Source organism: Myotis yumanensis, unplaced genomic scaffold, assembly GCF_028538775.1.
Source record: "Myotis yumanensis isolate MYYU_CA2020_CCGP unplaced genomic scaffold, mMyoYum1.0.hap1 SCAF_2, whole genome shotgun sequence".
Classification (NCBI taxonomy): domain Eukaryota; kingdom Metazoa; phylum Chordata; class Mammalia; order Chiroptera; family Vespertilionidae; genus Myotis; species Myotis yumanensis.
The window spans coordinates 47,056,156-47,079,129 of record NW_027223753.1 but is presented as its reverse complement, the minus strand read 5'-3'; the positions used below and the strand labels follow the sequence as shown (position 1 = coordinate 47,079,129).

At 44.8% G+C, this 22,974-nt stretch overlaps 1 protein-coding gene and 1 pseudogene across 2 annotated transcripts in view; one reads left to right on the top strand and one right to left on the bottom strand.

The window, feature by feature from the left end:
* DNAJC6 (DnaJ heat shock protein family (Hsp40) member C6) overlaps window positions 1-11,896 on the bottom strand; it is a 122,105-nt gene extending 110,209 nt beyond the window's left edge. The window contains exon 1 of one of the 2 annotated variants that reach the window (XM_070405292.1): window positions 11,717-11,896. In XM_070405292.1, coding sequence (XP_070261393.1) covers window positions 11,717-11,831 — 115 coding nt within the window. In that variant the 5' untranslated portion in view covers window positions 11,832-11,896. Of the gene's footprint in view, window positions 1-1,493; window positions 1,702-11,716 lie in introns of those variants that run through there. The other variant, XM_070405293.1, reaches the window with a different exon arrangement.
* A 9,883-nt stretch (window positions 11,897-21,779) lies between these two features.
* Window positions 21,780-22,630, top strand: LOC139002406 (small ribosomal subunit protein eS6-like; annotated as a pseudogene).
* Window positions 22,631-22,974: the final 344 nt, after the last annotated feature.

Here is a 22,974-nt window from a genome sequence, read left to right as displayed (position 1 = left end):
CCCAGAGACTCCTAGATGGTACTACTACCAACAGCACCTACCCCAGCCCTCTTTTGAGCCTCGATTACTGACAGTGCAAGCTAAGAGCCTGCACTACAAACAGCTTGGTAGCTTAAAATACCAGTCTCCTCGCTGACAGACTGCGTATGGTGTGTGTGTGTGTGTGTGTGTTATGGTTTTGTTTTCTTTTCTTATTTTTAATTTGGGATCTTATAACAAGCCAGAGACAGCGACTGGGGACAGGTCAGGAGGCTAAACCCGAGACCCTGTGCACAGGAAGGAGGCCTTTGGGGGCCCCTGTCCTTGCATGGATCACCCAAATAACTTCACTTGGCTGCCAGTAACCTGCTTGTGCGCCGCCTCCACCTGCCACCCAAGCCTGGTCCCCAAGGGCAAAGTGCCCGGTCTCCTTAACGCAGACGGCACAGAGAGAAGAGAGTCTTGTGCAAATGGATGAGCAGTGGCTCCCGGGAGAGAATCGCGAAAGCGTGGAGGGGGGTTGAGGGGAGGGGGGGAGGAGGCAGGCAAACCCTAAAATTAGCGCTCAGGAAGCAGCGGCAGGGCACCAACCCGCAGAGATGGCGTCCTCTGCTCGGCGGCCACCCGGGAGCTACCCGGGAGCCCGCAGCCCCTGCGCCTGCCTCCGGGCACCCGCACCAGGAGCTGGACCAACGCAGCAGAAAGGGAGGGCTCCGTCCTGGAAACAGGATCAGGGAGCACGGGGAGCCTCCTGAGACCTTGGGGTCTATCGCTCCTCCCCCAACTGCGGCAGAAATATTAAGCAGCCTCAGAATTTAAAACCGTTTCTCTCCTCCACCAAACCTCCGAGGGAATTAGAGTGCCAGGGGGTGGGGGGATGTTAACATGCTGATGATCTAGGGGGTGGAGGCTGGCGGAGTGGGGGGAGTTTGCATCCGAATTCCTCTCTGCAAGGTAAACAGTTCTGAAGGTCAGGGAAAGCGCCCCATTGGGCGCTCCTAAAAAGATTAATGTTCAGTAAGGGCTCCCCAGTCATCGCTTTTCTTGAGAACCCAAACTACGTAAGTCCAAAGTATATCAGCTATTCCAACTCCAATAACGCACTGAAAACCTACACATTAACTACTGTGAACACTATAAATTTAATATATAAAATTACCAAACACAATATAAAATTACCAAGACCCTGAGAGCTGATGGAAGAAATCTGTGAGGTGGAAACGTGTTCCTCATCTAAGCTTAAATGAAGAATGCAAAAATAAGGTTTTTAGTCGCACAAGAATGGAAAATTGAATGACACACTATTTGGAAGCCCAAAGCCAGTCGTTTTAATTTTTCTATAATTTTTTAGAAGCCAGTTTTTTCAAAAAGTCATGTTTATTATGTAACGAGGAATGTTAAAATGATATGTGCACAGTGATGCTACCCTAGTCACTAATACACGCGAAACACGTCCGTGGAGGACAATCGCATCTCTAGCATCTCTCTGACTCCCCTCTGCAGTGGGCCCTTACCTTTATTTTCAGAATCTCTCATCCTCTCCTTCCTCCCTCTGCTGCAAACGGGCAGGAAAAGTCCGGCTGATTCTCCAACCCTGACTTTCGATTTGTCATTCACAGACAGGCAGTGGCCTCAGGGGCGAAGTCCCTCAACAGAGGAGCACGGGGCTCTGATAACTGCATGCAAGTCAGTGTGCAGGGTTATAATTTTGCTTATGCTGGAGCGGAAAGGCTAGAGATGAAGGCAGACGTAAACACAACTTCCAAAACACGGCATGGAATCGGATCTGGAGCCTAGGCATGCCTTTCCTTCCCTGAGGTTAGGGAACAAGCCTGTTAAGCACCTCCACACCTCTGGAGAGATGTGGTTCAAGTTCAAAGGGGAATGTCTGTGCCATGCACCCGGCTTACTTTCAAATAGAGATCTTAACTCTGGAGGGGGACTAGACCCCTGCACCTTGTTTCCTCTTACATATTCATTCATTCAATATTTACCTCTCTGTGGACCAGGGACTAGCCTCTGTCCTCACTCAAGCTGCTCACAGACGTTACAATAAACGCATACAGTACGATACACAATGACCTATGAATGCTGCATGGACACGGTTATTAAACCCACTTCACCCTGATGTAAGCTGATACTCAAGGAGGCTTTAGTGATTGGTTTTAAGCCACTGAGTCACTGAGCCAGAAATGGGTATGAGGAAACCAGATCATGTGTCCCCTCTGTTAGAGGACAAGGAAGTTTTGAGTGAATCTTTCAATCATCCAATTCAACCTTACTTTCAATCATTACACAGCTCAGATTCATTCCTTCCTTCCTTCCTTCCTTCCTTCCTTCCTTCCTTCCTTCCTTCCTTCCTTCCTTCTCTCCCTTTTCCCCTCTTTTCCTTCCTACCAAATGGTATTTGGGCCAGGCACTAGTCTACTGGTTAGGAATTCAGGAATACAAAAAACAGACCAAGTCCCTGCTCTCACGGCTATTACACTCTGGTGGGAGGATTCAAACAGACACTAAACAAGCCAATTTAAGCATATAATGAATGTCAGTGACTAATATGAAGAAAAATGAAGCATGGTTATGAGGGAGCAGAGGTGCCATTTTTTATAAAGTGGCCAGGGGAGTTGATATTTAACTTATTTTATGAAAATTGGTTAGGATCGTTATGGTCCCTTCCAAACATCTTCACTCTGAAATTGTTTTTTAAGTTTGGGATCCTCATAAACTCCTCTGCTCCCAGTACACTCACTGATGGGTGCTGTTTATTCCCCATTATACAGATATCCAAAAAGATTATCCAAAAAGATTAACTGACCCAATTGAGGGCCTCACTAAGATGGATGACGGGCAACAAAAAGAAATATAGCTACCTATTGCTCTCACCCCCAGAAATTGCTGGGTTACATACAATACTGACGTGGAAAATTTGCTGGAGTAGGAGTTAAGGCAGGAGCGTTGAAGGCCTATCTCTACCACTATTAACTGAGTGGTGTAGGGCAGGTGGCTTAGCCTCTCTGACACGAGTTTCCTCATCTGTAATGAGAGGCTAATCATGCCTGCCTCTGTATGTACCAGGCTGTTCAGAAGATCAAAAGGGAAAACAGATGTGATACTTTGTAACTAAGCACTATATAAATATAATATTACAATTATCAACATGCTTGGGCACACTTACAAGAACTAATTGCTAGTGTTCACTAGTTCATGACTACAGTCAAATATAGCTATAGAATGAAAGCTATCATTGGCACTAGAGTTTTTGGAGTTGGTTTCTAGCTGCCACAATTTAAGGACTCCCTGAAATTTGGGGGAAATTATAATTATTTAAATTTTGCTCCCCTCTCTCCTTGCAGTGGATAATACTTTTCTGCACTTCTCTGACAACATAAGACCAATGAAGAAAATCTACCTTCATTAAAATTCCTTGCTGCTACCAAATGAGCTATGTTGGCCCATAAATCACATCAAGGGAACAGGCATCTCTAGCTCCAAGGACCAAGTCCAGCACAGCCTAAACATGCCTAGCAGGGCCACTTTTAGAGGCTGAGAGGGTTAGGGAAGAAGTAGGTGGTGAGAAGCCACCATTCATTCACCCTTTCACTCAATAAATATTCATTGTGCCAGGCACCGCTCTGAACACTGGCAATAACACAGTGCGGAACAAAACATTCTCTGTCCTCAAAGAGCTGTGGTCTCAGGGCAAGAGGGTTCCAGAAGGTATGCTGATGTACTGAACTAGGAAGAGGAGTGCCAAGGCCTGGGCCTGAGTAGGGAGGCAGGGGCTCTAAAGCAGAAGAGACTTAACTCAGACATGGGTTCTGCCCCTTACTGGCCCCTAGAGTAAGCGGTGACATGTTCTTGCAGCTCTCCAATTCTCTACTTTCCAATGAAGTAATAATGGTACCTACCTGCTAGGCTTGGGTGAGGCTCCAACGAGTTAATGCAAGTAAAATACATAACACACAGCCTGACACACAAAGTAAGGGCTCCATAAATGCTCTAAAGACTAATATTAGTACCTTGTGACCTGGATCAAGTTTACCCCTCTGCACCTCAGTTTCCTCATAAAATGCAGAAAATAATAACTAGCCGGTGCTATTGTGAGAATTACAAATAATATAAAGCCCTTGACATAAAGGAGCAGCTCACCCCTGCCAGTCTCACTCCAGGCCCTTTTTAATCAAGCAGGCTTCCCAGGAAAAAAGACTAAGGCTGGGGAGTCAGAAAGGGTGGCTATTTATATTAAAGAGGAAGTATTTTTTTTTTTTAAGAGTGTGGTGCATTTTGAAAAGTTTCAAATATAAAAAGGTTGGAAGAGCCCAGTCGGAGTGGCTCCCGTCCCATGCACCGACCAAAAGGCTGCCGGGTCAATTCCTGGTACACGGCACATTCCTGGGTTATGGGTTTGATCCCCAGTCAGGGAGTGTATGAAGGCAACTGATCAATGTTTCTTTCTCTCTCTTTCCCTCCCTCCCTCCTTCCCTCCCTCTTCCATTCCCTGTCTCTAAGCATGTCCTTGGGTGAGGATTAGCGGGGGGGGGGGGGGGGGGGGAGTTGGAAGAATTGCATGGTGAACTGCATCTTTAAGCACATTTTGCTATATTTTCTTTATTGCATATCTGTCCATCTCTCTGTCCATCCTTAATTGATAGTTTATTTTAAAAATTAAGTTGAAAGAGGTTTGAAGACCTCTTCAAATAAAAAGAAACTTTACTTTTCCTCCTGACACAGTATTTACAGAACTCCTGATTCTGTGGCCATTCCAAGCCAAGCCAGGTAAATTCTCAAAAGCTCTGTCAAGCCCCACAGTAACCCTAAGGCCACACCCAGTTGAGGGACAAGGATGGACTCAAGCATTGGAGCTTTCCAGAACAAGGTAATGTCTCTGGCAAGCCTCATACTTCAAATAAATAGGCACCAAGGGCCATTATAAATGTGCAGTAATGAAAATGATGCTCCATCTCATTGACCAGGTTTAGGGGAAGCTCCAGGTGGGCTCCCCTGGCCACCAAGTCCGCTCACTGCTCTGTACAGGCCTGGTCTTGTTAGATGCCACTTCTGAGTCACTAGGCTGGTGAGTCATGCCCAGCAGGGGAGGCCATCTTGAGAGCAAAACCAAAGAGCATTTTTAAGAACAATCAGTGGGGCCCTGAATTGAAAGAGAACAAGCTTTTTATTGTCCCAGCCCCCCCAAAAAAATTCTTTTTGCAAGAAAAAAAACACACAAAAACACTGCTGTAATATTGTGAGTTAAACTTCCCAGTTGTACATTTTAATTTGAAGAAAAAAATGAGCAAAAAAGAAGAAGGGGGAAAAAAGCTATTCTATTCCCTTAGAAATTTGAGAGCAAAAGCAATTTGGAGGTTGTGTCCCAAATGAGGCAGATCTAATGAGCTTCCACTTGCCTACAGCCTCTCCTAGCTTGGTCATTCATCCCCAAAACATGTAGGGTGGGGTGACAGGAGGGTAGCTTCACCTGAACTGCCTCATGTGGTCATCTTCCATTAAGCCAAGCCCCTGTCTGGTTTGCTCAGAGCGTCCAAGTGACCATAAAAGAGGCGGGAGGGAAAATTGCCTACTGGTGGGTGGCGGTTTGTAAGTAGAGTCAGGGCAGAAGGGGGCAGCACAACTACAAGAAAGCTCGGCAAGCTCTCAAGAAGCCAGGCCACAAGGCAAGGGAAAGGGAGTTGATCTATGAAGCACCTACTGTGCTTCGGGCAATCTTTTTATCATCAATCACACATTAATTGAGAACTAATTATTTCCAAGTATTATCTTTAAGGCAAGGACTTTCACAGCACACTGCCTGGGTTTGAATTCCAGCTCACTAGTTGTGTAACTCTGAAAATGTTACTTAGCCCGCAAGCGTGGCTCAGTGGTTGAGCACTGACCTATGAACCAGGAGGTCATGGTTCCAGTCCCAGTCAGGGCACATGTCCGGGTTGTGGACTTGACCCCCAGGGTGGGCACTACAGGAGGCAGCCAATGGATGATTTTCTCTCATCAATTATATTTCATCTCTCTCTCCCTCTCCCCTCTCCCTTTCTCTCTGAAATCAATAAAAGGACGTTAAAAAAGGAAAAGAAACCGTTACTTAACCTCCCTGTGCTTTGGTTTTCTCAATTGTAAAATAGATATTGTAAAACAGGGTTATTGTAGAAATTAAATAAAATTAAAATATGCACTGGTTTAGGACAGTGCACAGTTAGATAAATTTTTTAAATTGTTTGGACATATAAGCCAGCAATGGCTGTTACATAGTAAGCGGTGCATACGTATTAATTCTTGCCATTCCACCTTTTTAGATGAGAAAAAAGAGGCAAGGAAACTTGCCAAAGGACATACAGCTAAAAAGTAGTAGATCTGGGATTCTCCCTCTCATTTCTTTCTCACCGCAATCCCAGGAGGGAGATACCACTTCAAGGTCTAGTGACTTGCTCATGTCACAAGTGGCAAATGGGAAAGTTAAGATTTAAAACCTGCTGACTTTAAAGTCGTGGCACATCCCACCAGGCCAGTGGTTCTCCAACTTTAGCACAGGTCAGAATTACTGCAGGGCTCATTAGAACAGATTACTGGGCCCCACTTTCAAAGTTTCTGATTCAGTAGCTCTTAGGGTGGGGCCAATAGTTTGCATTTCTAACCAATTCCTGGTGATGTAGATGAGGCTGGCTCAGAGACCACACTGGGAAAACTGCTCTATGGTCATGCACCAGAATGGAGACCAGATGCTAGGAGAAGGGATGGGGCCTGAAGATTATAGTTCAACAAGGTTTTCCCACTCTGGCAGTGCCAGTTACTTCAAGAGCCTAGAAAATATACCATGTATTTACACAGCCTTTCATATTTATGATCCCATTTGATCTTTCCAATATCATTATTTCCATTCAATGTGATCTATTTTTAGAGACACAAGGCCAGAAAATGGCAGTGAGGGACTAAACCACAGATCACCTGGCAAGTATTCTGTCCTCTTCTCCAACTAACTCGTCCTGGGAAACATTATTGCCGACAGAGACTGACTCCAGTTCCAATCTGTGTCTTCCCAGGGAATATCACAGGGAATAACGCTCAGGAAAGGGCTCTTCACCCCAGCGGGGCTTGGAGGAGGTAATTTCTAATTGAAGGATCTCAGGGCCCATTTTACACCATGGCTTCCAGGGCTAGGCAAATCTCCTGCTCACAAAATCCTTCCACCAGCTGTTTGCTCCCTTTTCTATCGCCTAAAAGCTTAGCTATTTGACTAAAATACGTTTTTTTGGAAAGGATGGAAGCACATGGGGAGTAAATTTCCACTGGGCACAGCTTGCTCACATTCCCATTTGGAACCACTTGCACTGTTAGATGTATTTTGAAGTTCTTAATAGAAGCCAGTAAATGATTAGTGTCCAGAATATTGAAAGAATTCCTAAGTGGGTAAGGAAAAGACAAATTACCAAAGGAAAAAAAAATAGGAAAAGACATGAGCAGGCATTTCAGAGAGGATCACACAAGGCCGATGTGAAAAATCTTCAGCTTCATTATTCATCAAGGAAATTCAATATGAAACCATGCAGTACCATTTCAGGCCCAACAAATTGGCAAGCACTGAAAAGTTGGAAAGTACTCAGTATTAACAAGGAAGCAGGGCGTCAGGACTCTCACACACTACTGAAGGGAAGTAAAAATATACTGAGGTAAACTTAGCAACATCTTTCAAAATTAAAGAAGTATATACCTTTTAACCCAGTTAACTATCCTTCTAGGTATTTATCCTATACTTACAGTGTTTGAATTGTTACTCATTCCCTTTGGAGATATATAAGGTGTCCAAAAAAAACCCATATACACACACTTTGAATAATGATAAAGGCAGTGTTCATTAAGATACATTTCATTTTCAAAATTGTTAAAGTGTGTATACATTTTGGAGGGACACCATGCATGTATCCCTAGAGGATTCATTCATTACAAACTTATGTATTGAATGTCTGCTCTGGTCCAGCACAGCGTTAGGCTGAAAAGATGTCAAGAGTCCCCAAAAGGTATGTTACTTTTCACAGAACTGCAGCCTTCTGTGAAAAAAAAAAAAAAAAAAAAAAAGTGGGAAAGAGGAATGGTGGTATGGAAGGCCTTCTCGTTGGCCCAGAAGGGATAGCTGCCCCAGTGGAATTCCCAGCCATGGTTTTTCCCACAGCCCATTGAACTTTCCAGCCCCACGGCTGAACATATTTGGGATATGATCATATGGGGGAAGATCTGAAGTCATGTTAATAAAAATAACCACCGCCTTGTGAGCCACTATGAACAAGGCATTTTATATACATAAACTCATTCAATCATCACAGTAACATGATGACATAGGCATTAGCACCCTTCATTTACAGGTGATATATAAAGGAGTTTTAGATTTAGAAAGATTTAGTACCCTTCCCAAGATCACACAGCTTATTAATATGTCACTTATTAGTTGCAGATTCAAAGCATAGTCTGTCTGATGCTAAAGAATGTGATTTTATCTAGATGCCCAAAGTGATGGTGACATCCTCATGATAAATTCAGGCTACCTTTTTAAAAAATCAAATGAAATTGGAATGTGGATTTCCTTCATTGCATGATTTTTATTAATTTTTAAAAAATATATTTTTACTGTTGTCAGAGAGGAAGGGAGAGGGAGAGAAAGAGAAAAACATCAATGATGAGAGAGAATCATTGATTGGCTGCCTCCCGCACGCCCCACACTAGGGACTGAGACCACAACCTGGGCATGTGCCCTGACTGGGAATTGAACTGTGACCTCCTGGTTCATAGGTCGATGCTCAACCACTGAACCACACCAGCTGGGTGATATTTATTAATTGTACTTCTCCCTTCCATGAGTATAGATATTGGAGATGTGGCAGAAAGGGTGCCATATGGGTACCCATGCCTGAGCCTGCCACTCACCAGTCACATAACCTCCTGCATGTTATTCTATCTTTTGTTTCATCTTCCTCATCTGTAAATGGGAAAAATAAATCATCTTCCCTCCCTCCTGGGGTGTTGTCAAGATCTAAACACGATTTTGTGGTTGACCTATTCTGTAAACTGTAACGTATCTTATGCGATAGACATTATAATGACCTCATCTTCAGGCTGTACAAGGGATGGGGACGTAGGGAAATGTAGTGAACAGCCAAGATCCTTACGCAGGAAAGAGAGGTATAGCACAGCAATGGGCAAACTCTAGGAGAGGAACACAGGGAGAGAGGAGAGGTTGGCTGCATATACAGTATAGAACAGGCTTTAAAATTTATAAATCTAGGCCCTGGTTCGTTTGGCTCAGTGGATAGAACGCCTGCCTACAGACTGAAGGGTCCCAGATTCAATTCCAGTCAAAGGTACATGTCTGGGTTGCAGGCTCGATCCCCGGTAGCGGGTGTGCAGGAGGCAGCCCATCAGTGATTCTCTCTCATCATTGATGTTTCTATCTCTCCCTCTCCCTTCCTCTCTGAAATCAATAAAAAAATATATTTTAAAAAATAAAAAATAAAATAAATGGAAACTTGTCCATTTTCTCCTAAAAAAATTATAAAACTGCTCTAGTTGGTTTGGCTTAGTGGATAGAGCATCGGCTTGTAGACTGAAGGGTCCCATGTTTGATTTCTGTCTAGGGCACATGCCCAGGTTGTGGGCTCAATCCCTATTGGGATCAGGAGGCAGCCGATCAATGATTCTCTCACATCATTGATGTTTCTCTCTCTCTCTCTCTCTCTCTCTCTCTCTCTCTCTCTCTTTCCCTTCCTCTCTAAAATCAATGAAAAATATTTTTTTAAAAATTTATAAAACTAGGAAACTTACTGTAACTTAATTTAGCACAGTGGCAATATCCATTTAGTCCTCTTCTGAAAATACTCACACACCTGGAATAACACTAGGAATGTGATTATCACTCAAGGAATACTTGTTGCAATTCCCAATCTATTCAACTACTCAGGCAAGCGAAAGAAACAGGTGGTTAGCCTTCAGCCCTAAGTTTCAGCAACAGTTCTGGATGCCAGTGGGGAAGGAGCTTAATTGGTATATCAACGAAAGTAATCACACATCCTGTGAAAGCCACCAGAGGACAATGCCAAGCCCCCACCCCCACCCCCAACTACCAACAACAGAAAAGCTTGTTTCTAATGCAATAAATATCTGAAAGATAATCATTGCTGCTCTTTGTCAAATTTATTTGTAGAATGCTTACTACATGTCAGCACTTCACATTTATTGACTCATTAATTCAATTTATCCTCAAAACAGCCCGAGGGGTGAGAGGGTGACAACTACAGCATCCACAGGGCTCGGGAGCAATCTAGCCTCTGCCCCGGTTCAGATCGGCCATTTTAGAAATCAAGGCATGTGGGTGTCTCCGAAGAAGAATCCTGAGATGATGGAAACAGATGAAAAGGACAAGATAGGACACACAGGCAAACACACGCACGCAAACAGGTATCTACGAAGTTCCAAACCCTCGCTTAGCCTAAGGAGGAATGCAGAGATGAAACCGATGGGAAACTGTCACGTGGAATCTATAACACCAGATGAACAGCAACACATGCCGGATGGGTGATGAGATGAAAAAAGAGGGGTTACAGGTGGCAGGAACCCCAGGAAAGGCTTCACGGGTTAGTCTTGACAGGTGGGTAGGAACAGGCTATTGCAGATAGAAAGGAGGCAGTGAGTGAGCCAGCAGCTCATGTCATGTCCCTGCAGAGAATACTTCAATGGCTTCCAAACACCTCATCATGGCCTACCCAGACCCTGATCCAGGCCCGGCTTCCCTTGCAGTCCCTGGGCACACAGGAACCTTTCCACTAGTTATTCCCTCTGGCCGGACTGCTCTCCCGCGCTCCAAGCTGGAGTAGCTCCTAGTAAGACTTCAGGTCTCCACTTCCACTGCCTCAGAGAAAGAGAGCCCTTCCCCATCCACCTGCCATTTCCTTTCCTCCTCTCCCAGCTGACTGGGAGGTTTTGATCTGCTTTATATGTGCCGTGTCCCTTTCCCCCTGGAAAAGTAGTTCCATGAGCTGGGGCCTTGCCTCTCTGGCTCACTCAGGCCCTGGCACACAGGGGGGCAAGATAAAAATTGTAGAACGAATGAATGGAGTGAAATCAGTGACTGAATAAATGGGAGTTAAGGCCCTGGTGAGAACAGGGTGGAATGTGTTTGGGAAATAGTTTATCATGGCCAGAGCTTAGGAGATAACAAGGAGTCACACGAGACAGGTCGGAAACGGGAGGGTCGAATGGGGAAGGACCTTGAAGGTAGCATTGAGTCCAGATTCATACCCCCAACGGGCACTGCAATGCAGGTGTCTGCCAGGTGCTGGGCGGGAGGAGGCGGGGCGGCGGATGCAAACCTAAGATGTGTCCCCGAAGCACCCTGATGCCTTCCATCCAGCGCCAAATACACAGCCAGCGACTTTTGCGGGCAAGAAGCTGCAAACACCGGAGCCAACGGGAGACGCCTATGGGGCCGACGGAGGGGTGGCGAGGGAGAGGGGACCGTGCCGAGACTGGACCCTGCGTTTGGTCCACCGGCCCCGGGTGAGCTCGGGGACTGGTCTCGTTCCCGCGGCCGAGGGTCGGGGTGCAGGATCCCCGGCCGGACCTCCTGGCCCCGCCGCCCCCCGCCCGCAGGTCCGGGGTGGGAGAACTCGGCCCGAGTTGCGGCCCTGGGTGGCCGGCGCCGGCCGCGCGTAGTAACAGGTCCCCCGGCCGCGCCCACACTCACCCTGCGCCGCCTTGGGAGCCGAGCGCGTCCTCCAGAGCCGCCGGGTAGCCTTCCACGGCCGCAGAGAGGAAAACAGCCGCCGGCTCTTCTTGCCGCCCTGCTCAGTTGCTCCCATCTGTGCGCCCACGCGCCTCCCCGCCGCGCCCGAGGGTCGCCTCCTGCCGCCCCCGCCGCCGCGCGTCTGCCAGGTGCCGGCGTCTCCCGGGCAGACACGGCGGCCGGGGGAGGAGCTTGCTGCCGGGGCGGGGGGGAGGGGGGGGCCGCGGGGGGGGGCAGGGGGGCTGGGGGGGAGGAGGATGGAGGAGGGGGGACAGCTGCTGGGGCGGCGCCTGCGGGGTGCGGCCGGCCTGGGCGTGGGCGCTACTGGGATGCGCTAGGCTGGGAAGCACTTGGAGCCTGGCCGCCTTACAGGGGAGGCTGTAGCCACTCGTCCTTCCTTCAGGAAGAGTCCCTGGAGAACCCAAGTACTGCTACGCATCATTAATTAACAGAAAAACCCCAAGGGCTGTGATTTTGTCCCCAAAACGAAAAAATGGAAGCTCCGAGAGTGTCTCTAGTCTGCCCAGAGTCACACAACTGGTCAATGGTGCCGATTCTCAAGTCCTGGCTCTATTTTTTTCATGCCTCGCTACGGCCTGAGAATGATCCCACCTTATGTTAGATTCTTAAGTCTGGCAGATATTTCTGTTTTCCTCATACAACAGGTTATGAATCAGTCATGATTTTTTGAGAACCTATTCTAGGTCCGGGCACTTTATTTTATTTTGTTATTGATTTCAGAGAGGAAGGGAGAGGGAGAGAAAGAGAGAAGCATCCATGATGACAGAGAGAATCATTGTTCGGCTGCCTCCAGCATGTGCCTAGGCATGGGCCCTGACTGGGAGTCCAACCGGTGACCTCCTGGTTCATAGGTCCACGCTCAACCACAGAGCCACGCTGGCCGGGCACTTTTACACACATGCCCTTAAACTTCATAGCACACCTGTGGGGCGGGAGGCGTTTCCCATTTGCCTCCACTCCCACCATTGTGTCTCTGTCCTGGTTTTGCTTGTAATTGGGAGAGTCTGAGAGGAAGATCAAAACCAAGGTTCCTTTAATACTGCCTGGTTACAATAATAATAATAGCTTATTTTTATGGTCTGCTTTTCATGGGCCAGATGTTACATACATTACCTTATTTAACTCTCCCAATGATATTCATGAGAGAGAAATGATTAATATCTATGCTTAATTAATGGAAGAGACATAGTGTCAGGGGGTCAGGTTACACAGTAATAAAGGTGATATGTTAGTTTGAATCGTGAAATTGCCATTTTTGTATTGTAACGTCAAACAATAACTTCACCAGATGATCAAAATTAAAATCACCAATGGAGGCAGATGAAAGTGGAGAGCCTCTAGCCCTAGCTGATTTGGCTCAGTGGCTAGAGCTTTGGCCTGTGGACTGAGGGGTCGTGGGTTCCATTCCAGTCAAGGGTACATGCAACTTGATGTTTCTATCTCTCTCTCCCACCCCCTTCCTCTCTAAAATCAATAAAAATTTTTTTTTTTAAAAAAAAAGAGGGTGGACATTGAGAGGTGTCCTCTCTCTCTCTCTGTCAGCAATAGGCTGAGTTTTCTTCTACACCAAGGCATCCAGACTAAAGTCTGAAAAATAGGCCCTTAGAAGAAATAACCTAAATAACAAAGTTACTCAGGAATAGCAGCTATATACCACCAACTTATACCCTAGACAAGGGTTTCTCTCTGCTCTTCGGACTTCTTACCTGGTCCTGGGCTTAGGGCACCTAGAACCTAGTCCTGGTTATCCAAACCATCTGTGAAATATTGGTTCTGTCCCTCCCCCTCCTGACTTCCTACTTTAATCTCCACCATCACCTCCAGTCCCATTAATGGAGGGGGTTTATCAAGATGACACAGATGTTTCCTTCCAGGGTCCCACCATTCTTCCCTGTATGTCCTGACTCTCGCTAACTGGTTTTGGAATACTGCTAAGTGTTAGTATCCCCAGTGGGCCTGGCTTAGACACCCATCTTTTCTTCCACTGTCCTGGTACATCCAGTGCATCAGAACAGCTCCTGGGAGGGGCCCACTTGCTCACTGCTTAGACTTCACTGGTCAGGGAAGGATGAAAGAAACATTCTTTGGTTTGCCCTTTCTGTCCAAACATCATGTGATTTCGTGGCACTTGTCCAGCCTGGAGCTAAACAAGGCCAGAAGTCTCTGACTCCCACAGACACGGCTTGCTCCAGGCAGATCCAGCGGGGAGTCTCTGCAGTCCATGGGAAAAGAATGCGGCCTGAGAGACCTTCCACCCAAGCAGAAACACCCAAGTGCCCCTGAGGCACATTCATGAGTACCGGCAACATGGAATTTCTTTTCAAATGTCAAAAATGCAAAACAAGCCCACTTATTTGTACATCTGGCTCACTGGGCATAGGGGGAAAACAGAAAGGAAAAAAAATAATAAACCTTGAATTTCATTCACTTCATTGTGCTTGTGAAGCTAGGTCCAGAAATATAAAACTGGCAGTCCTCAAAGTCAATGAGATACAAGATTCTTCTGTGTGTGCGTGTGGAGGGGAGGGCGGGGGGGGGGGGGGGCGGGGGGCGGGGAGGGCTAATAGAAAAAAACCTAGACTTTCCAGCTACACAAAGCTTAGTGAATCCTGGCTCTGCCACTTGCTAACTGTGTGATCTTCCCCAGCTTACCTAACTTCTCTAAGCCTCAGTTTCCCCATCTGCAAAATAGAGATGATAAATAGTTCCTACCTCACAGGGTTGTGCTAAGTTTAACTATTACATGTAAAGCATTGAATAGATTCAATAAACAGTAGCTTATTATAATACTGTATCTATTGAGACAATGGCAGATAAACAATGGCATCTTCTTTTGCAACAAATAATTGTGTGTGTGTGTATGTATGTATGTTTCTAAAGAGAGAGAAATGGGAATATATCGATTTTAGGTGGAAGTCACACCCTTCAAACTTCATGATTACTTTTTGTGTCTCCTCTTATGCCTGTGTCTCTTATTATGCCTCCTCCTGTTACCTCCCCTCCCTTACAGAGAGTTCCGGAACATAAGCAAAGCTGTACCACCTAAAGTCACCTTGAGTGCCGCCCAGTGTTTTGCATGACCCCATTGGCAATGCCGATAGGACTGTTATTAGTGCAGGAAGCACTTTAAACTGCTTTTTCCATCTGAAGGTCTCCAAGTTGACAAGATTATGATGTGCTCAAGGTAACGAGCAGTACCTACAGAAAGCCTCCCAACCACGTTGTCAGCGGTTGTGTCTGGTGTGAGAGGAGGGGAAACTGCTTGCAGAAAATGCGTTCAGGGCTTCTGAGAGGTCTGTTTCAATGACCTATTACTGCATAATAAACCATCCCCAAACCTAATGGCTTAAAACAGCAATCATTCGTTGGCAAATGATTTTGCAGTTTAGGCCGCGCTCAGAGGGGACAGCCTGTTTCTGCTCTGATTGAGGTGAGCAGGGCTGCTCAGGGCTTGAAGATCCACTTCTAAGATGCCTCTGTTACATAGCCCACAAGATGGTGCTGGCATCAGGCGGGAGCTCAGCCAAGAGCCTTGGTTCTTCCCCACATGGTTGCTTGGACTTCCTCACAGCATGGTGGCTGGGTTCCAAAAGGAAAAAAGCTGAAACTGCTAGGCTTCCTTTTTCGTTGTTTTGCAAAATGTGTTTATTGGGACAGTTCCCCACTCGTCTCATGCTGCTGAAAGAGCCTCCTCCTGTAAGCCTTGCTTGTCCTCCTATCAGCTGCCAGGGCACAGGGGAACGGCCAACACGAAACCAGCATTTGTGCATGGCTAAGGAGGGCGGTGAATTTATAGCATCCTGGGCACTTCACATCCATGAAGCAGGAACTGGGGCTCTGCACCAGGCGCTTCTTCTTGTGTTTCCTCTTCTCTTCTGGAGAGGGATGAAGGAGATCTTAGTAAGAGGCATGTCGTTGTAGGAAGGTCGTCACCCCCAGAGAGGTGAAACTGCCAGGCTTCTTTAAGCCTCGGCTCAAAAGTTCCCAGATGCCTGGGCTCAAGTCCCCAGAAGTACTTCCTGCACATTCTATTGATCAACTCGGACACAGGCTCAGCTGTTCAAGGGAGAAGTCACAGGCTTCACCTCTTGGAAGGGTGAGTGACATATACATACAAGGAGGGTGGAATAATTTGAAATCACCTTCAGGGACTAGCTAGTACAGGCCCCCACCAGCCAAAGAATAACCCCAACCAACCATATGTGGGGTTATACCCAGAGTCTCATAGAGAGAAGAAGCATCGTGCCGAATGAACACTCCTCACAGAAACTGGGGTTCTGCAAAAGGCCCACTACATGGGAAGATAGGCATAAAAAGGGGAAAATCATTCAAAGGCAAAAATCATATTGGGAATTAAAATCATAGGAACCTTTTTTGAGCACCTATGGTGCTGAAACTAAACCTCGTGCCTCTCTCTCACTGAGTGAAGTGAAAAGAATACCAGGCTTGGTAACAAAATCCTGGATTGAGCCTCGTTTCCTCGCCATTTTAATGTCCTCACACAAAGGTACCTAATTAGCTGAGCTTCCCTTTCCTCCTCTGTAAATTGGGGATAATAATATTTGCCTTCTTGTTCACAACAGGGCATTTCCAATTACCCTGGAATGCAGGGAGATTCCAATGAAAGCACGTGTGAAAGCGCCCAGTTGGCAATAATCCAATATACTACTTTGCAAATGTTTTATTAATAAAATGATGCACTGACTCTTAAAATCTCAGAACTTTAAAGGGAACAAAACCCCTGGACCTCACTTTCTGCCACATCTGTGCCTGAAGTCAGCTGGTGGGGCTGATGGGGGTGGATTGAATCTCTCTCCTGCGATGCAGATTTGTCAGGGCAGGTGGCAGGTGCAAAGATGGAGTGTGAAGGGAAGATGAAAAGAAGAGGTAGAAAGTCCAGTATGGCCTTTGTGTGCCTACTGCATGCATTATAATGTTATTATAATGTGCCTTGTTATAGTACTAATTCAGACCTTCAAAAATGTTGATTCATTTTTAAATTGACCTGAAAATATTTTTTAAAAATGTTTACTGAGAGAGGCAGTATGGCATAGCTATTAAAAGCACAAACCCTGTTGCCTCGCTGTTCCTGACTAAAGTCTACTGGCACGGGGACATTAGAGAGTTGCATTAACATCTCTGTGCCGAATTTCTCATCTGTAAATCGGAATAATAAGCACCCACTTCCTACGACTGTTGTGAAAACTTAATGAGTTGTGTGTAAACACTCAGAACAGCACCTGGCAATGAATAAGTGTGAGCTGGGGTTTTTATAATACCTGATGCTGTGCACTGTGCTAAGAACTTTACAGGCATTACTTAATTTTTAAATGTTATTTCTTGATTTTAGAGAGAAAGAAAAAGGGAGGGAGGGAGGTAGGGAGGGAGAGAGAGAGATGGATTTGTTGTTCCACTTATGCAGTCATTGGTTGATTCTCATATGTGCCCTGATTGAGAATCAAACCTGAAACCGTGGTATATTGGGACAACACTCTAACCAACTGAGATACCAGGGCTCAGACATGACTTATTTATTGACAACAACCTATGAGCATCAACTAAGTACCTACTGTGTGTCAGGAACTATTGTAGACTCTTGGGATCCATGAGGAATGAATCAGATACAGATTCCTGTTCTATGGAGCCCACACTCCTCTAGGGCGCAGGGGGGCAGACAGTGAACAATAGGTAAAGTAAGTAGGCTGTGAAGTTTGACAGAAGATGTAAGTGCTATGAATAAAAGAAAAAGTACAGCAGGGTGAGGGAACTAGGAATGCTGGTGGGGAGGCCCTGGGGCTGGTTGAAGTTTTAAATAGGGTGGTCATGTTCAACCTGGTTGAGAGGGAAAATTTGAGCAAAGTCTTGTAGGAAGAGAAATAAACCAGCAAGTCAGCTCTGCAGGGAAGAGGGTTTCAGGCAGAAGTACCCCTTGCATTAAAGGCCCACCTTGGGAGCTTGGGAGAGAGCCTGGTAGGGTTGAGGAACAGCAGGGGGACAGGAGTGGGTGGAATAGAGGGAGCGAGGAGGTCTGCTGCAGAAAAAGAGGTTGGGAGTTGCCACGGCGAGGAATTGAGGAGAGCTTGGTAGGCTACTGCTGGGCTGTAACTTCCCTCTGAGTGAAATGGGAGCCAATGGTAAATGATGGCAGCCATTACTGATCCGTTTACTAATGGATAAACTGGGGCTGAGAGAGGCTAAGTAACTACACAAAGTTATACAACGAGTAAATGAATATTTGGAATTATTATCCTACAGATTCTTATCCTTGTTATGGGGCAGAGAGGGATGATGCAAACAGGGGTGGGCAAAGTCAGCCTTGAGGAAACGCAGCCTACATATCCTCCTTTGTAACATGAAGGTATTGCATCCATGCTCTCAAAGGTCTAGACACAATGATTTATCATTCACTGGCCTCCAGAGGACAGATGGAAGATATAGGAGACGGCCATTGCTCTTGCTGGGCCAATGGACTTTGATCTTGTGCTCCTACAAAACCTTACACATAGCTCTGTCATAGCTCTTTTCATATTGTATTGAAAATATATGCTTAAACATCTGTCTTTCCTTCACAGACTAAGGCTCCCCATTCTTGCATCTGACACTTGGCTTAAATCACAGGATTCCCTGCAGTCAGTGGCAGATTTGGCGAAGAGGGGGTTCTCAAGAAACATATATGTGCTCTGTCTTCAATTTAAATCAGAACAAAGAGACTTTATTGCAGGGAAGTGGTGATGATGAGTTAGTCCAGAGAATAGCAACAGTAGAAGGGCAAAAGGAGGAGTTACAATCCAGGGGTTGGGGTCACCAGACAGAAGCTGTAACCAAAGTGATACCCAGGAGAAGAAACGGTCTCTGCCTCAGAATGTTTTCTGACCTGGAACTTCATGTGCAGCCCAACATGGTCCAGGCATCCCCCTCAAAGGAACCTTTTCAGAATCTGCCTCCCCTGTCTTCCCTGTAATATCTGGAGCTTAGGAGCAGCAGAGAAGACTGATTAAAGGCTCAGACTTGATCACTTCTGGGCAAGTTACTGGCCTTCTGTGACTTCGTTTTCTCCCCTGTAAAACTGGGAAATTAATATCTGTCTCAGAGGGAGGGTTTAAAGATGAAAAGTGAGATTACATTTATAAAATTACACACACACACTTCTTTTTCCATAAATGGTATCATAGGCTGCATATTGTGCATATTTTTCATTAACAAATCTGGAAATATTTCCAAAGCTGAGTACAGTGACATGATATGATGCCTCCATTAATCTAAACACAATACTACATTTCTATTATAGGAGCTAAGATTATATTAGTTGCCGTTTTTTGTTGTTGTTTTGGAGGGGGGTGATGGAGGATTTTTTAACATTAGGTTGGATTAGTATAGTGTCATCTAAAATCTCAGAGTGTTTTTCATAATACTTGTTATGAGCCATGTTCCTCCTATGCTATACGTCTGGAACTGAATTTTTAAAACCTAAATGTAAGACTTGGCATTCATTTCCATTAAGTTTCATTTTGTTGTTTTGACCTAGACTCAAGGTCTTTTGAAATTTCGTGTCTTTTATCAAGACAGCGATCCCTCCCAGCCATGAACATAGTCACTATGATTTTATTTCCATGTCACTGAAGCATCCCAGGCCAAGAACAGAAGCCTGTATATCATGAAACAAATGTGACCTTGCTCCAGATACATAGATCTGCTTCCCTTGCACTGTCTTGGCAGGAACGTTGTTCTGGGACTACATGTTCTACTGGGTCCTGACCCTTTGCTTTCCCCCCTCCTTCCCCTCCCTGTTTAGACCAAAATCAAGAGATGGTCAAGAATGGTGAAGGAGAGAATATATCAGTTTACTTTACTACTCCTCATAGGTTTGGTGACAAAAACAAAATTCAACACAGGAGGTGTCTGAAACAATGGAGATAAAATATGTTTTTTTCTTTGGGGGGGGGAGATGGAGGGCATGCACTGAATATTCCAATTAGAAATTAAATATAGATCAGAAACTCATTTGATGAATTCATTACTTATTAATCATATCCCCAGTCAGAAGAAGGTGAAAGACAGGGGATACCCACTCTCCTTGTAAATAATCAACAAGCAGTCTGGCTGGTGTGACTCAGTGGTTGAGCATCAACCTATGAACCAGGAGGTCCCGGTTTGATTTCCGGTCAGGGCACATGTCCAGGTTGTGGGCTGGATCCCCAGTGGGGGGTGTGCAGGAGGCAGCCAATGGATGACTCTCTCTCATCACTGATGTTTCTATCCCTCTCTCTTCCTCTCTCTCTAAAAATCAATAAAAACATGTGTATATATTTTAAAAAACGTATCAATAAGCACAGAATGGAAAGAGGAATACCTCTTGTGCATGTCGCTTTTTCAGAGCCTCTGGTTTGGAGTATGTGAAGTCATCAATGGGGTTCACAGATGTCAAGTTCTGTCTCCCTCCAGGCATATGGCAAGTTGCAGCTCCCCACTTTTCATGGCCTTCCCCAGAAGCAGTCACTATTAACTGTTTGATATATACCTTTCCAGATCTTTCTTCTACATCAATACAAATATGGGTAAAAAATATCACAAGAAAATATTTTGAAATATTAGGCAAATTCCTCCCTTGCTACAATCCTCTAGTTCATCCAGCTTGTCTCTTTTGTGCTCATTGCCACAGTGAGAGAAGGAAGAGAAAAAACAAATATAGAGGGTTTTGAGAGTCTTCTCCTGGCTTTGGTTTTCAAAAGTCTAAAACCTTTGGAATGAGAATGAATCCTGGTATATACAAAGCCTTTGAAGAAACATAATAAATAAGAAAAGCAGAGGATTTGCAGACAGAGGGATTGCCCACTTGTCATTTTCCCTACCCTTGGACACTACCATGGGTGATGGGGAGCAGAGAGACTGAGATAAAGTGGTGAGGATACAGATTTGGGAAGGTCCTGGAGTGAGGGGCTCAGAGGCCTGTCTCTGAACTAGCATCCTTGGAAGTTGCCGGTAGACAGTCTCTCAGACATTCCAGTGTGTTGGTGGAAAGCAAGAGCAGCAAAATGAGTCCTGGGACTGAAGAAGAAGCAGGGAAAACCTCTGGGTTAACAGGAAGGGAAGACCCAGAATCAGACATGATAATATGAAAATAATACTTCACAAATGGATCCACAGATTAAACACAATCCCTATCAAAATCCCACCTATCTTTTTTGTAGAAATTGACAAGGAGACACTGATCCTAAAATTCTTCTAGGAATGCAAGGGACCCAGAAGAGCCAAAACCTTCTTATTTTTCATCGTCATGCAAGGATATTTTTTCCATTGTTTTTTGTTTGTTTGTTTGTTTGTTTGTTTTTAGAGATAGTGGAGGAGAGGCAGGAGGAGAGGAGAGAGAGAAATTTTGATGTGAGAGAAACACATCGATTGGTTGCCTCCTGCACATGCCCCATGGGCCAGGGATCAAGCCTACAACCAAGGTATAGGTCCTTGACCGGGAATCAAAACCCTGACCCTTCCATCCATTGAGCAACAGGCCAGAGAAAGCCAAAACATTATTAAAAGAGAAGAATAAGGTTGAAGAACCCACATTTTCTATTTCAAAATGTATAGCAAAGCTACTGGCATAAGGCTGGACATATAGATCAATGAGGTAGACTTGAGACTCCAGAAATAAAACCATATATCTATGGTTAGTTGATTTTCAACAAAAGTACCAAGACAATTCCTACACATGGTGCTGAGAAGACTATATTGCCACATGCAAAAGAATTGTTGGACCCCCTGCCGAGCTATCTCACATCATATATAAAAATTAACTCAAAATAGACCAAAGCCTTAAATGTGAGAACTATAACCTTCTTAGAAAAAAATATATGGACAAATCTGTGCGACTATGACTTATGTAATTGTTTCTTAAATATGACACAAAAAAACACAATAAATAAAAAAATAGGTAAACTGGACTTCATCACAATTAAAACTTTTGTGCTTCCAAGAACACTATCAAAAAAAGTGAAAAACAACCCACATAATGGGAGAAAATATTGAAAATCTTATATCTGATAAGAGTATATATATAAAGAACTCTTCTCTTTTTTGTGGCACCTCAGAGGCAGTTGGCTGCTTCAGGATTAAGCTGAACATCTCTTTCCTAGCCACTGGCTGCCAGAAACTCCTTGAAGTGGTCAATGAATACAAACTTAGTATCTTTTATGAGAAGCATAGGGCCATAGAAGTTGCTGCTGATGCTCTGGGAGAAGAATGGAGGCTTGTGTGGTTCGAATTAGTGGTGGGAATGACAAATGAGGTTCCCTCATGAAGCAGAGTGTCTTGACCCATGGCCATGTCCATCTGCTACTAAGTAAGGGGCAATCCTATTATAGACCAAGGAGGGCTGGAGAAAGAAAGCACAAATCTGTTTGAGGTTTGCATTGTGGATGCCAATCTCAGTGTTCTCAGCTTGGTCATAGTAAAAAAAAAAAGGAGGGGGGATATTCCTGGTCTCACTGATACTACTATGCCTTTTTGCCTGGGGCCCAAAGAGCTAGCAGAATTTGCAAACTTTTCAATCTCTCTAAAGAAGATGATGTCTGCCAATATGTTTTGAGAAAGCCCCTAAACAAAGAAGGTAAGAAGCCTAGGATGAAAGCACACAAGATTCAGCATCTTGTTACTCCATGTGTTGTGCAACACAAAACCCAGCATATTATGCTGAAGAAACAAGGTACTAAGAAAAACAAGGAAAATACCACAAAATATGCTAAACTTTTAGCTAAGAGAATGTATGAGGTCAAAGAAGAATGCCAGGAACAAATTGCCAAGAGACGTAGGCTGTCCTCTTTGAGAGCTTCTACCTCTAAGTATGAGTCCAGTCAAAACTGAGCTTTTTTAAGAGTAACAAATAAATAAAAACAAACAGCAAATCTCAAAAAAAAATTAAGAATTTTTACAAGTCAATGATGAAAACAAATAACCCAGTTATAAAATGGGTAAAAGATCTAAATAGGCATTTCTCCAAAGAAGATATACAAATAGCCAATAATGAAATATGAAAATATGTTCAATATCATTAGGGAAATGTAAATCAAAATGAGATGCCACTTCACACACAGAAAGATGGCTAGAATCAAAAGGACACAAAAGCAAGTATTGTCAAGGATGTGAAGAAATTGAAACCCACATTCATTGCTTGTAGGTATGGAAAATGGTACAGTCACTTTTGGAAA